This window comes from Petaurus breviceps, unplaced genomic scaffold (genome assembly GCF_028583685.1).
Source record: "Petaurus breviceps papuanus isolate PSGF00001 unplaced genomic scaffold, PetGlider_PUasm1.0 185, whole genome shotgun sequence".
Classification (NCBI taxonomy): domain Eukaryota; kingdom Metazoa; phylum Chordata; class Mammalia; order Diprotodontia; family Petauridae; genus Petaurus; species Petaurus breviceps.
The window spans coordinates 39573537-39588175 of NW_027185797.1; the positions used below are offsets into that span (position 1 = coordinate 39573537).

Consider the following 14639-nt stretch of genomic DNA (forward strand, 5'->3'; position numbering starts at 1 on the left):
CACACACACACACACACACACACACACACACACACACACACACACACCTAGCCATGTGACCTTGGGCAAGTTACTTAACCCCAGTTTTCCTCCAAAAAGCAAAAAAAAAAGAAGGTGGAGAGCCAGCAGTCCTGATGATCTCTGAAGGCCCTGACAGCTCTGTATATATTACCCTATAACCCTAGGAATCATGGTCCAAGGCTTGGAGGAGGCAGAACATGGAGCACATCTCATAGGCAGACATTCTGAGAGTTTGTTCAGAGGAGTCAATATGGGTAGCAAAGAGTGGGATGAGCTCAGGCTGCAGAGGAAGAATGACTCAAGGGAGCACAAGAGCCTAAACATCAGTTCAAGGGCTTTGAACCTGAAATGGTAGGTAATAGTGAACCCCTGAAAGTCATTGAGGAGAGGATTGACGTGACCAGATCCATACATACTTCCTATTGTTTTCACAGTGGTGTGATTAGTGCATTGGAGGGGCAAAAAAAAAAAATAGAGAAGCCTGGCCATGGAGGGATGATGGAATCCTCAATTTAGCCCTGGGAAAGGATATCAGGTATCCTTTAGAAATGAAGAGACTGAGTCCTGGAGAGAGGAAGAAACTTGGCCAAGGTCACACAGGTAGGAAGTGGAAGAGTCAGAATTTGAACCCAAGATCCTCTAAGTCCCATGTGTAAAGGTGGCCTGTGTCCAGCTCCTCTCTCGCCATGATCCATCCTCCTTAGCTCCTGCTAAAGAGCGCCAGGAAAGACCATGACTTCAAAGCCTTGCTCTACCCCTTCCTCCCACCAGCCAAGCCCACTTACTGCGACTAGCCTCCTTAATAAATGTGACAACTCATGTCTATGCAACAGCTTATGTCTTACAAACAACTTTTTATAAAGGTTCTCATTTGATTCCTCCAACAAATGAGAAGTGGGCACTATTATTCCCATCTTACAGGTGAGGGGTCTAAGACAGAGATGAGTTAAATGACTTAATAGTAAGTCACATAGCTGAGTCAGGATAGGAACTCAGGTCTTTCTAAGGCCAATACTAGGCACTATGCCATACCGGCATAACATCCATTAGCATTGCCAAGACACCCTCCAAAAAGTCCTGCCATGGCCTTCTTTCCCAGGAGGATGATCACTCTCCAGCTAGGCCTCAGCACACCTCAGAAATGGATAACTGACCTCAGCCTTGTCAGCTTCTTGGACAATCCCACTTGGCCTTACTGAATACATCGTAGAGATGAGACTCACTCTCCTTCACCCTAAACCTCTTAACAGGGACCAGGGGAGGGTGTGGGAACTCTACCAATAAGAGGGAGACAGAAGGTCAGAAAGACACAAATATTTCTAACTTATTCCTCTTTAGAAACCAGTCCTTAGACACTTGGGGAAGGATGACCCAAGGAGGGTGTCTGGTGAGCCTGCTGAATTTGCCCCAGAGCTTATTCTGGGACACACACCATCTCAGAGGCCAGGGTGACCCGCCAACTACAGAAGAAACAAGGATGAGGAAAGGCCAGTTTCTGGACCCTCCTTGGGCCATGAAGGCTCAGCTTCCTAGTGTAACAATTGCATATCTGAGCCTGAAGGGACATTGAAGAAAATCACCTTCAATATTCTCATGTTGTAGGACAGGAAACTCCTGAGGAAAGGGGAGAGCCCAAAGTGGGGAAGTCAAGAATATTCTGTCAATGGGGATGAATAGTTCCTATGGGCAAGACACAATCCTAGGCACAGGGGGATGGTATTATGGCTTAGAAACGCCTAGATTAGAACCAAGTTTCTTGACTCCCAGCCCAGGACTCTTCCTTCGGCAGGCTGCTGCTAACTGATCTATTTCCAATCTCTGCCTTTCCTTTTTTCACCTTTGGACTTGAGGCAGCCTTTTCCTTTCTGAGCACCAGGCCCTCATGGCCCTGTCCCTAGCCTGCCCTCTCTGACCTTCACCAATATCCTCATCAAGGTGTGGTGACCCTGGTTTCTTGAAGTCCAGGTGGAGGGAACACAAACTCTCCAGGTCCTGCCAAGTTAGTAAGGCCTCAAGTATGGCCTGGGGGATGGACATAGCAGTCTGTCATCTCTGGACCAGCCTGCCCCAACCTGGGAAGATTCAGCACCAGGGGCTCAGGATCAAGGTGAATGTCTTCATCAGCCTAACTCAACTCAAGATGGACTTTCTCCCAAGGACTGGAGAAGCTGTGACCTACATCAGAAAAATCAGTGTCCATGCCATGAGATCACAGGTTCTTGGCCTCATCTTCCAAGGCCCCTGACTTTGCCAAGGTCTCAGGGAGGTACTTCCAAACCAGATACTTGGTAGGAAGGGTAAGAAAAAGGACCAAACAATCATTTTCTGTCTATTTTCTGTGCAGGGCCACTATCCAAACCTAACATCAGCAGCAACAACATGGCCCCAGTGGAGAACAAGGACACTGTCTACTTGACATGTCAGTCTGAGAATGAAGATGTCACATATGTGGTTTGGTTCATAAACCACAGCTCCCCAGCTGGTGACAGGATAGTGCTGTCCTTGGATAACAGGACACTCACTATAATCAAGGTCACAAGAGAAGACCAAGGACCCTATCAGTGTGAAATCCAGAACCCAGTTAATGTCAGTAGGAGTGACCCATTCACACTGAATATTACTTGTGAGTAAATTCTCTTTCTATATGGTGCATGCTTATAGCTTGGTGGTGTGTTCCCAGAGGTTAGGCTAATTCAGTCACTTTCCTGATTGCTGAAGATCAGATCTCTGAGGTTCAAATCTCTCTTGATTTTAGGGGACCCAGACTGGTCATGCCATGCTTTTCCATCTATGATGGAGCAGGGCCAGCCATGGTACTGAGCTAGAGAAGGCCTTAAGACCTTCCAAGTTCAGGGATCTCAAGTCCAAACCTGTAAAGTGGAGAATGAGCTGGGAATTTCTCAGCTCAGAGGAGGATCAGGGAAACATAATGGTCCCTGGTGATGGGTTATAGATTAGGAAATTCCCCTTCTCTCTGCCTTTATCTCAATATGGACTCATTCTCTTTGCTCCAGATGGCCCAGATACCCCCGTGATTGTCCCCACAGACCCTCATTACCCTGTAGGGGCAACTCTTGAGCTGTCCTGCTCTGCTGACTCTAACCCACCTGCCCAGTACACCTGGCTTTTCAATGGAACGCAGATGATGTCCACACCCCAGCTCTCTATTCCTAACATGTCTCTGAGTCACACTGGAAACTATACCTGTATTGCATCTAACTCAGTCACTGGCTTGTCTGCCAGCAAAGACATCAATATCACAATCTCTGGTGAGTAGCTGGGCCTGGCCCTCAGCTGTGTGCTGGGCTCTCCCCTGCCCGGGCATGAAAGAAACAAAGATCAGAGGCATTCTGCCCTCCTGGGTCCCATGGCTCTGTGTGTTATGGTGAAAGGAGTCCTGAGCTCAGAAGCATGAGACTTGGCCTAGAGACCTGAGTCTGTCATCTACCTGAACACCCCCTGCTGTCCCTCCTCTGCTCTAAGCCCAGTTTCTTCATGCTGAAGACTGGATGGTCCTTCACTGCCCATGGCACAGGATTCCATGTGGAGGAAGTTCTTTTTACACTTTAGGTACAAAAAGCGTGTGGGTTGTTGTCACTATTGTTTTTCTCATTCTCTTCTGTCCTAGACACTCAGCCCACTTTCTCCCCCAAGTTCTATGGCCACAGCTTCAGGGACTGCCCCTGGAGCCTTGGGTCCTTCCTTCAGTCCATCTCCCTTGGCACTATGGGGGGCTTGGTTGGCATCTCAGCTCTGATTGTGCAATAGGGCTGTCTTTGATCCCCTTTTGCAGGGAAACTCAGAAGATGGGAAGGGGCATTTCAGCTTTGTCTTCTCTCACATGCAGAGACTCATCTCTGCATCCACATGTTCCCACTTTGTGACATGAAGTATCACACAGAGACATGCCTGATATGAAACTGGGCTCTTGTCCAGCTGAAGGGTCAAATAGCCTTGGCCTCAGGTGCCTGGGTCTTGTATCTCACCATTGCCTCAGTTCCCTGCTCTGGTAGCTCACCTGGCACTCCACACGTGCTCTGTGAACAGTGGTTTCTGGGTAGATATTGTGTCTGACTCACGTGGACAGGTGACAGACCCTCCACACTCCCATTCACCCTGTGTGCAGCAGGACCTTAGAGAGATCGTCTCTGGCCTCACTTTCCTTTTCTTTCTCAGTCCTGTTCAAAGCCCTGGCAAAATTCGTGGAGTTTTGTTGTTACAGACCCATAACTTCCTGCCCCTGACTCTGGTGACAGCCAAATGGAGAGCAGGAGACAGAGATAGGATTGTGGGCTGGGGATATGGCCCTGGGAAAGTCAGACTGCAACAGGATATGCCTCAGAGTAGGGACGACTCTTCTTGGCCTAAATCTGTACAGAAGGAGGCCTAAGGCCCACATACTGACTCTCTTCTTAAATGTAGTATTATCTTTGTGTTATTATACTTTATTTGTCTTGTTACATATTTCCCAATTACATTTTAATCTGGTGCACACTGTACTCGAGAGCACTGCAGGTGTGCATTTGATGCCTGTGGCTTAAATTTTCTTAATTTAATCTTTTTCAATTAACCCAAATCTATTTTCTCTGCCTCCTACTTCTCGCCCACCCCACTGAAGGAAAGGACAATCCTTGTGACAGATATGGGCAGTCAAGCACAACTAATTCCCATATTGGCTATACCCCCCCCCCCCAAGTATCTCTACCAATATCCACCCTGAGTCCATCATCTCTGTGGTGGGAAGCGAGTAGCTTGTTTCATAGTGTGTTTTTGAGGATCCTGTTTGGCCTTTATAGTGTTGTAGTTATTGTATAAATTATTCTCTCAGTTCTACTCACTTAATTCTTCATCAGTTCATGCAAATATTCTGAGGTTTCTGTTTCTGAGGAACCTGCCCTTGGGTTCAAAAAGTCCAAAGCATAAACAAGCATGGGTCCAGATGGGGAAATTACTCATCACCAAGGCATGGGAAAAACAGTTAAAGTAAGATAGTTGGCTTAGAGAAAAGGAGATTGTGGGAAGACTGGGATCATCACAGAAATCCAGAATCCAATGATGATACAGTAGTTCAATCTGAAAAAGACCTGGGGGGAGGGGGAGGGTTCTGAGTATACCACAAGCTTAATACTTGGGTTAATGGGGTAATAGGGCAATCAAAAAACCTACTGCAATTGAAATACATCCACTTCCAAGGATAAGGAGGTAACAGTCTTTCTGGACCATCCAATGGCACTCAGAGTATTACATTTGGTTCTAGTTTACAAAGAACATTGAGACACTGGAGAGTTTCCAGAGGAAGGAAACCACATTGGTGAAGGGTCTGGTGCTCATAGGATTGGTAGGCTAAATAGAATAGATATGATAGATCTGTGGTGATTATTGAATAGGAATAGAAATGAATATACAAATTTCTCAACTGAGCATGGCACTTTTACAAAAACTGACCATACGTTAAGGCATAAACACCTCACAAACACAAAAAAGAGAAATCTTAGATATGTCTTATATTGATCACAATATCATGAAAATTTATATATAATAAAGAACTCTGGAAGAAAAAAATTGAAATTGACCAACTAATTTATAAACATAATTCTAAAGAACTGACTGATCAAGGACTGTTTCATCACTTTTCTTATCTAGAGTAAGTGATCCCATTTCCATTAACAAATCTTAGCCCATCCTGTTAGAAGAAGGCAATCATTTTAATCACTGACTATACATGAACACTTGATATACAAAGGTAAAGGACACAAATTGGAAGAAAAACTAAAGGCACAAAGACCAGTAAGATGGCCATTGAAAAAATTCAGATGGCAAATGATAAGGTTTGGATTTGGCCAGGGTAGTGGGGAGAGAGAAAAGGGTATACTCACAGGATGTAAAGCTAAGATGAGTATTATAGAGAGATCATCCAATGCACACTGCATTATTTTATTGATTGGAAAATTGGTGTCCCAAGAAGAGAATGAACTTGGCCAAGATCCCAGAGTGAGCAAATGACAGGGCTAGGGTTCTAATCTGGGTCTCCAGATTCCAAAACCTGAGCTCTTTCCGTTCTAGCGCAGTGCCTTTCAAGGATAAATGGGAGACATTCATTTAAAGGTTTTTGAGGGAAATGACATCATCAGGATGGTACTTAAGGAAGATTATATTTAGACATAAAGGATTAATTAAGGTAGTGAGAGACCAGAGGCAGAAACACTGATCAGAAAACTATTGTCATGACCTGGAAGAGAAGCGATAAGGAGGTGTGGAATAGAAGTTGAGAGGAGGGGAGTAGGTATGAGAGATACTTTCCAAGTATCCAAGAATCCAAACAAATAGCCATAACATTAGGGAGGATGTTACAGCAATTGATTGCATGTTCGATTTGAAGGAGAGAGGTAGTCAAAAATGTTTTCCAATTGGAACCTGAATGACTGGGAGGTGGGTGGAGCAGGGAACAGGGAAGGGCAGCAGGAACAATGTGGGGAAGAGATCATGAGTTCAGGAATTGAACGTGTAGAGTTTGAAATGCTTGCCCAAAGTTCAGATGTTTCTAAATGTTTGCCAGACACCCTGCAATGTGATCTTGCCAAGGAGATACCCAGGCTCTAAGAAACAAAAACCAAGTTGGTTTCATTGGTCAGCAAGCATTTATTAGGTATTTACAGAGGGTCAGGCACTATGCACCAGTGCTAGGCTCAAAAACACTCAAGGTTCTTTTTCTCTTCTCGGCCCATAACAGAAAAATCTACAGGCTCCTTACTCTCTGGAGGGGCCGTCGCTGGCGCTGTGATTGGAGTCCTAGTTGGAGTGGCTCTCATAGGGGCCCTCATCTATTTCCTGTTCTTCAGAAAGACTGGAAGGTAAAATAATGCTTCATATGATTGTCCTCCCTCCTACTCTGTCATTGAATGGAGGAAAAATACCAGCATGGTCTTCTGTACCCTCTCCTCTTTTTTGCCTGCTGATCTCTCTCCCTGCCCAAACTCATACTTTTCAGTCCTAATTCTCTTGGGTTCCTTCCTTCCCTGGGCTTACATTTTATCCTATCCCTCACATTTGATTGCTTCTTGGTAACAAGTGTTCACTTTCCCAATGGGGTGTAAAATGGATCTGATCATTTTTGTTAGATCCTCAAAGAAAGGCACTGAAATCCAAGAAGGTACAGAGAGAAAGAATGGAAGCGGCTGCAGAGAGAAAGGAAATAGGTTACTACAGTGAGGCAGATCCAGACTGCATGGGCAAGCTGAGTAGGTGCTACCTATATGTGAAGAAACTAACAGTGAAGAGGTTGTATTTAGGGATAAGGTATAAAGACAGGGTAACCAAAGACAAGCCGTGACTCTGCTCCGTTGGTCCCTTCCATCTTGGGGAAATCTTTTACTTAGCTTGGGAATGTCAGTCCCACATGTCTCTTCTTTCTTAAGGGCCAGCACACAGCACCTTTCAGAGAAGAGTCCTTCAGCACCCAAACATGGTAAGTGAAAGTAACAACCAATGAAACTAGAGTCTAATGATGGCCTTGGGAGATATGGCTCCAATAATAGTCTCCTTTCTTTACTTGAAAGGGAACCTGTGACCTATCCTTCTAATGAGGGCCAACTCCCTTTGCTTCTCTTTAATAGGAAGACTATGAGGCCCCATACAATTCAACTCTGAAAATAGTGCTCCATTTAATTGATTTTAAATAGCATTTATTAACATGTGCCCTCATTCGGCACTGCCAAAGTCCCTCAGGGACTAAGAGCTAAGTTGCTGCTGGTGCAGGACCTAAGGCTGGTGATGCTCAACACTCTCTACTCCGTTTTCTACTCTGCTCAGGTTCTGACTTTGTACCTGACACCTGTGTAACCCAGGGGGAGTACCCCTATTCCTCATGTATGGAGAGAGGGCTGCAGTAGTTGGCCTCCATGGTCACTTCCACCTCAATATCTCTGCTTCTAGATAATGGCTCAAAGGCAAACTGGCTTTTAAACACAAGATTAGAGTTATTGGTCATTATTTTCATCATGGCCTGCCATGGCCAAAGAACTCATCCCCAAATGAGCTGCTGAGGATAAGCCTCTCTATACTTAGTGAGAGAAGCCTTTCTGTAATAGAGAAACCCTCCAGAGCTGCCATCCTGGGGGCAGAGGCTTTGGGACCTCTGGGTCACCTCCTTGCCTCAATGAATCACCAGAGCCAGGCTCTGTGATCAAAATGACACCTTCCTTGCCCTCATTGAGCTTATATTCTCCTGGAGCTTCTCGGTTCTTTCCATGAAGACAGATTCAGAGCTGAGAGGAGCTGATAAGACAGGGCCCATCTGGAGTGAGCTCTTAGAACCAAAGACCTGGAAGTCTTAATAAATCCAAGTGTACACATCCCATCATGAAATCTTAGAAACTCAGAATCCTAGATGAAAGAGACCTTGGAATTCCTTCACTGGACATTTCCTCAGGGGTCTCATGTCTGGAAGTTTCTCCCTCCTGGCTTCCTTAGAGTACAGCTAACATCACACCTTCCACAAGAAGCCTTTCCTTATTCCCCTTAATTCTAGAGCCTTCCCTCCCTTGTCTACATCTTGTTTGTACACAGTTTGCAAGTTGTCTTATCGTTTAGACGGTAATCTCCTTGAGGGCAGAAACAGTCTTCTGCTGTTCTCTCTATGTCCAATGCATGGCATGGTACCTGCTACGTAATAGGCACCAAATAAATGCCTGTGACTCTCTGCAGAGGAGATTGGGGAGAAACAATTCTCCTGTGTCCTCTTCCTCTGTTTGCAGAGTGAGTAGGACTGGGAAGAAGAGTTAGTCCCTTGTGGAATTCAGGCTCAGGATACACCAAGGAAATCTTCTGTCTGGGTTTTCTCTCCCTCCAGGTGAGGACATTATCCTGTATGAAAACATTGTTTCCCTAAAAGGCTCAGCTGAGTCTGCACAGGTAAGAGGAGAATGTCTCCTTCACTCACTTCCAGGACTCTGGGGTGTCTGTCAGGGAGTGGGAAGGGGTCTGATCTGGAGATTCTTCCTGGCCCTGAGTCTTAGGCTTTTAAGGTGCCTGAAAGATTGCAGGATCACTAGAGCACCCTGAGGAGCTGCAGAGTGTCTAAAGGAAGGTAAAAAAGAAGAATGAGCATTCCCTAGCATTGTGAAGAGATCTGACTGGGGACAAGTCTGGAGAAGAGAAGACTTTGGGAGGGAATGTGGTGATAGATGGGGACCTGATAACTCTCTGTAGGGGAGGGTTTAGATTGACCCTCTTTGATCTCAGAGGGCACAATAGCGATCAAGGAATGGAATCTGGAGAGCTCAATTCAGATTTGATGTCAGGAAATCTTCCCATAAATGAGATGCCAAGTGACCTTCCCCACCACCAGCATCTCTTCTCTCAGACTTGACAATACTCTAGTTCAAGACATCATCAACTTAGCCCTGGAATACTGCAACAGATTCTCCATTGGTGTCCCAAGTTCCAGGGTCTCCCCTCTCCTCTACACAGCTGCAAACATGTACCTAGGCACAGGTGTGACTAAGTCCCTTATTAAATCAAGAAGATTCAGTGGCTCCCTATTTTCAGGAAATGAAACTATAACCACCCCTTTTTTATTTGTTTGGGTCTGCTTCCCGATTTCATTGCTATGGGGAACTCCCAGTCTCAATGTTGATAGGCAGGCTATATAGTCTTAGAGATCTGCTAGCCATTGAGACCTTAAGGGACTTGTCCAGGCCCTTAAGATCAGCTTGTGTCAGAGGTTAGACAGGAAATCTGCTCCTTCTGACTTCCATATCAAGTCTTTACCTAATATCCCTACCTACTTAGATGACTCTTGGGTATTTTCAGGCTTACTACACTTCATTGTCCTCCCTCAACTCAAAGATTCAATCTAATCAGCCCCTGTATTGTTCCAAAGACACCACCTGCCCTCTCTGGGTCTCTGCTCAGGCAATGTCCCTGAAGGGTTCTCCCTCCTCACCTCCTTCTCATGGAATCCTGAGACTTCTGCCTAGTTTAACCCAAGTGCCAAGCCCACCAGAAACCTTTCCTATTGCTCGCGCCCTCCTTCTGGTCATTGTTCTCTATATGTTTGGTATTTGATTGTCTCTTTACTGATGGCTTCTTTCCAATAGAATATTAGCTCCTTTACTGCAGGACTGTCTCATTCTTCTCTGTTAATCCCATGAGTAAAAGAATGAATGAATTTTAAAATCATTCATTCGGTGATTCGTATTCATATCATATGCAGTGCTTACTATGTGAGAAGCACTCTGCTAAGTGAAGACTTTACTAATACATGTAAAAGTACTCACTGTTCACAATGAGATTATGTTGAAATTTCTGGAGATTCCATGGATTGAGAAATAGTTACCAGATAGGGAAATTTTGCTTTGGGAAATTATAGGGATGGTAAATGGAATCAGAAGTCAGGCCAGAGATGATGTGATTATCGTTCCAGAAGAGGAAAGCAGGAGAGAAAGAATGATTATGGTGGGGATGTCAAGACTGGGAGTTCAAGGACTGAAAGGATCCAGTACTGGGGGGCTTGTTTGGGGATCAATGATAGCCACTGATGAGGACCAGTCTGGGAAGGAAGTCATTCGTGGCTACAGCTTAGGGCTTGGTTTGTGGGCTGCTGTTGAAGCCACCACCACTCAGGACAGAGAGGTTTGTTTTTTTTATGCCAGGAGTTCTAGGTAGGAAAAGAATGAGCCTTCCTAGGGTTTATGGCACAAAGACTGGCACATACTGAATGCTAAGTAAGTTTTGCTGAATGAATGCATGTGGAATGGGCTACCTGGGACATGGTGACTTCCACACTGGAGATCTCCAAGAAAGGCTGGCTGACCCCTTGTCACATGAGGACTTTGATGTTAAGGTCTGGGTCAAACTAGATGTTCTCTGATGTGACTTCCAATTCAAGGGATCCATGACCATGACATCTCTAAGACCCCTTCTGATTGTCACATGACATAAGGCTCCTTCTTGATGAAGCATTCCCTGTCCTAAATTCCTTTCCAGCTACAGCTTTTGGAGGCTTTTACTAACTGTTTTTCCCCTTCCACAGGGCAAGAGCTCTTCCCCTGCTTTTCCTGAAGTCCCATCTGAGAGTGCCTATCAGGTATGTGCACAAGGAGGGGCCGGGGCTCACTCAGGGACCAAGGGAGAGATCAAAATGCTCTTTGAGGATGGGCTTCTTGTTGCTTGTTGGAGAAGGAACAGGAACAGGGCCAAGATGGAATAAAGTGAGGTAGAGTTTGGAGACAGAAAGGTCCTCCTCTACCAGTTTTTGTTCTGGGATGCCAGTGACATCTCTTCTCTTTCTATGCAGGCACTGGACATCAGCAGAGTGGATATTTATGTCAAGATCACTCCCTGGAAGAACCCTCAAATCCAAGGAAGAAAGGAAAGTCCCTAGCCCTTCTTTCCCTTCCTTAAGGGGGGGTTCAGAGGACTCTCTCAAGGGAGAAAACCAAGACATCTGATTCAATGGGAAAAATCAATGAGGAGAGAGACAAAGAAGCTGAATATGGGGGGAGGGAAGGCTTCCAGGGACTCAGGGGTACCCAGACTGCCCAGAGAAAACTGAGAGGAGTGAAAGAAGTCAGAACTGTGTGTGTCTGAGCTGGTTAGAAGCCAAGGTGCCCCACGGAATGAGTTTGGGTGCATCCTCTGTTGGTCCCCGAGTTCTTCAATATTTTCAACATCCCCATATTTTCCTGTCTCCTTTATCCCCTTTATCCATGTAAGAGTCCTTTTGGAAACTTCCATGTTTATTCCTACTGAACTCAGGTGTAGACGACCCAACTTATCTGCATGGCCCCAGATGCTGAGATTCTCAGGGTCAAAGAGTCCATGGTCTTACGCTCCTGAGGATTCATGGAATGAGGCAAACATCCTAGACAACATGGTCTCAAGGATGGACCAGATCATCTGGGTCCTCCAAAGGTAGATGTGGCTGATGGCAGTGGGAACCCCTACAGTAGATGAAGAAAGCCAATCAGAGAAGGACAATGGCAGCTGCAGGGACCATGACTGCTCATGGCAGAAAGAAATGCCAGGAATGGGCTCTAACAACAGTGACCCTTGGAGCCCAGTGGTGAACTCTACCCATGGAGCACTTCACAAAAGAAAAAAAGGACTTCCATGGCCAGGAGCTGGGTGGCACCTCTTACCTACAGAGATCCTCAACCCAGGCATCTCACCACCATTTTATTTGAAGTTTGTACCCACTGCTTTAGGGGAAGCTGTGTTTATAGAAGAATGCAGCCCCCAAATTTTGGATTTAGATGGGATGTTTTGTACTAGCTGTTCTTACTACTCATTCTCAGTAAATACCTTAGCTAATAATAATTGTGTTTCTGTCTGATACCTACTGAGGAATACAGTGGAGGTAACTCATGAGAAATAGTGCTAGATGCCCTTCAGCTTTACTCCAGAGAGAGAATAGTCATCAGCTGCCTTCTTCAACTCCCAAATCATGACTGGCAGTGGGAGCTGGGTGAGGTGTTACACAATCAGGCAGGTATCCCAAAGGGGTCAAGGACAGAAAGGAAGGAGCCATCAGTACATGACTATGTATAGCTGCAGTGTTTGCTGGAGCAAAGACCTAGAAACAAACTGGGCATTCATCCAATGGAACATGAATTATTGAACTCTGGTGTACAAATAGAGAATTTAGTTGTGTCATAAGGAATGTGAATTTGATAGATTCTGAGAAATGTGGAGGGCATTACATCAATTGTACAGATTGAAGAGAGCAGAACAGGGAGACCAATTCATAGAGTGACCACAAGAATAATAAAGGTAAAGACATCCAGAAAGCCTCAGAAATTGGACTGTTTAGGGGTCAATCATGACTTCAAAGGATTGCTGATGAAATTCACCTCCTGCTTCTTGGCCAGATGGCAATGGGCACAGCCCTTGGGGTATGGGCCTCAACTTCCCAGGGAGATGAGGGGATACACAGGGATCTAGCCTTAGTCTCACAGAGGAGAGGGAAGACGAAAAGCACAGCATGAATTAATCTGTAATGACCCTGCCACCCATGCCCCCAAAACCCCACTGCCCAAAAAGCCCTGTCTCACCAGAACACTCCATAGAAGCCTTCTAGACAGATTTCCTCTCCCAAACATACACACTTCAAGAATTCCATAGCTGAGCTTGGGCTGTGCCTGAGGCAGAGGAAGGTAGAGCACTGGATCTGGGGCCAGAAGACTGACATTTGAACCCCAGCTTTTCTGTTTTCTCCTTGGAGAGGTCATTACTCTCTTTGAGCCTCTTTCTTCCACTGCCAAATGAGGCTGTTGGACCAGATCACTTCTAAAGCCACTAAATCCAGTGATCTTGTGATTTCATCTTCCCTGGGGGAGGGAGACAGATGTCATTGCATCTCACTCCTTGATGCAGAATTGCTTTTCCTCTCATTTAAACCTCACTCAACTCATCTACAGCCCTTGGTTTAATGTGCTGCAGCTTGAATGTCTTATTCACAGTTGCTTGCTGTGTGACCAGAGGCTAGTCACTCTACTATTCTGGCTGTTAGTTTCCTCTTCATCATGGGGGAAATACTGGCTGACCTTGCACACTCACAGGGCTGTTTGATGGGAGTTTGCTTTTAACTGCTTTAGAGAAATGGGTATTTTTGTGAGTCTTTCTTCCCCATTAGACCAGAAGCTCTACAAGGAGAGGCAGAAGAATTCCACTCCCTTTTCTTCCTCCCCTAACACTGTGCTTGTTGTTTAGTCATTCTGTCATGTCTGACTCTTTGTGACCTCTTGCACCATAGCATGTCAGGTCTTCCCTTCATTTCATCATACGAAAGGCAAGAGGTGGTATGATTGAGTGGAAAGAACAAGGGATTCAGAGAATGGCAGACCGAAGATCACATTCTGCCTCTGGCACAACTTATCTAACAACTTAGGGGCCACTTCATGTCTGAGCCTTGAACACCTTCCTAAGAAGTGAAAAAGAGTTGACCTTGGAGTCAGGAGGTCTGGGTTCAAATCCATCTCTGCTACTTTGTCTATGTGATCCCAGGAGACTGAACAGGATTCTTGGGCTGGCTCTTGACTAGAACCTCAAATAGGCTCCCACGCTGCCAAATCCTTTCATGGGGAAGTTGTGCTCTAACATCAGCCCTAGTGTTTTAAGAAGCAAACCAGGCTGCCTCAGTCATTACTAGACCCAGATTTCATATCTCATTGCAGGTTTGTAACAGGAGTTTTGTTTTTCTTGTGCTTTCTTAGTTGGGGGAGAGGGGAGAGAAAGGCAGATTTTCGTTTGAAAAATTTTGATTTTTTTAAAGTTCATAATTCCAATTTGATGAGCTTACAATCTAATGGAGAGAAGACAGCACACAAAAGGAATCTGGAGGAGGGAGGGAAGGCACCAGGAGGTACCTGGCAACAGGGAAGTAGAAACCCAGCAGAGCTTCAGATAGAAAGTGGAATGAGCCAGAAGTCTAATCTCTGCCCTTTAGTTTTTTAAATCACTTTTAAAAATATTACACATTTTATTGTCCTGTTGGTTTTTCCTGAAATAAAATTAATGAGTGAACGCCAAAAAAAAGGAAGAAAGGAAGGAAGGAAGGAAGGAAGGAAGGAAGGAAGGAAGGAAGGAAGGAAGGAAGGAAGGAAGGAAGGAAGGAAGGA

General features: G+C 45.3%; 1 protein-coding gene across 1 annotated transcript in view; it reads left to right on the forward strand.

The window, feature by feature from the left end:
- The window catches only part of LOC138161923 (carcinoembryonic antigen-related cell adhesion molecule 1-like), a 332874-nt gene that overhangs the window by 2721 nt on the left and 315514 nt on the right, over positions 1-14639 (forward strand). The window contains exons 3-4 of the mRNA XM_069089003.1: positions 2366-2644; positions 3036-3290. Of these exons, the coding sequence (XP_068945104.1) occupies positions 2366-2644; positions 3036-3290 (534 nt within the window). The remainder of the gene's footprint in view (positions 1-2365; positions 2645-3035; positions 3291-14639) is intronic.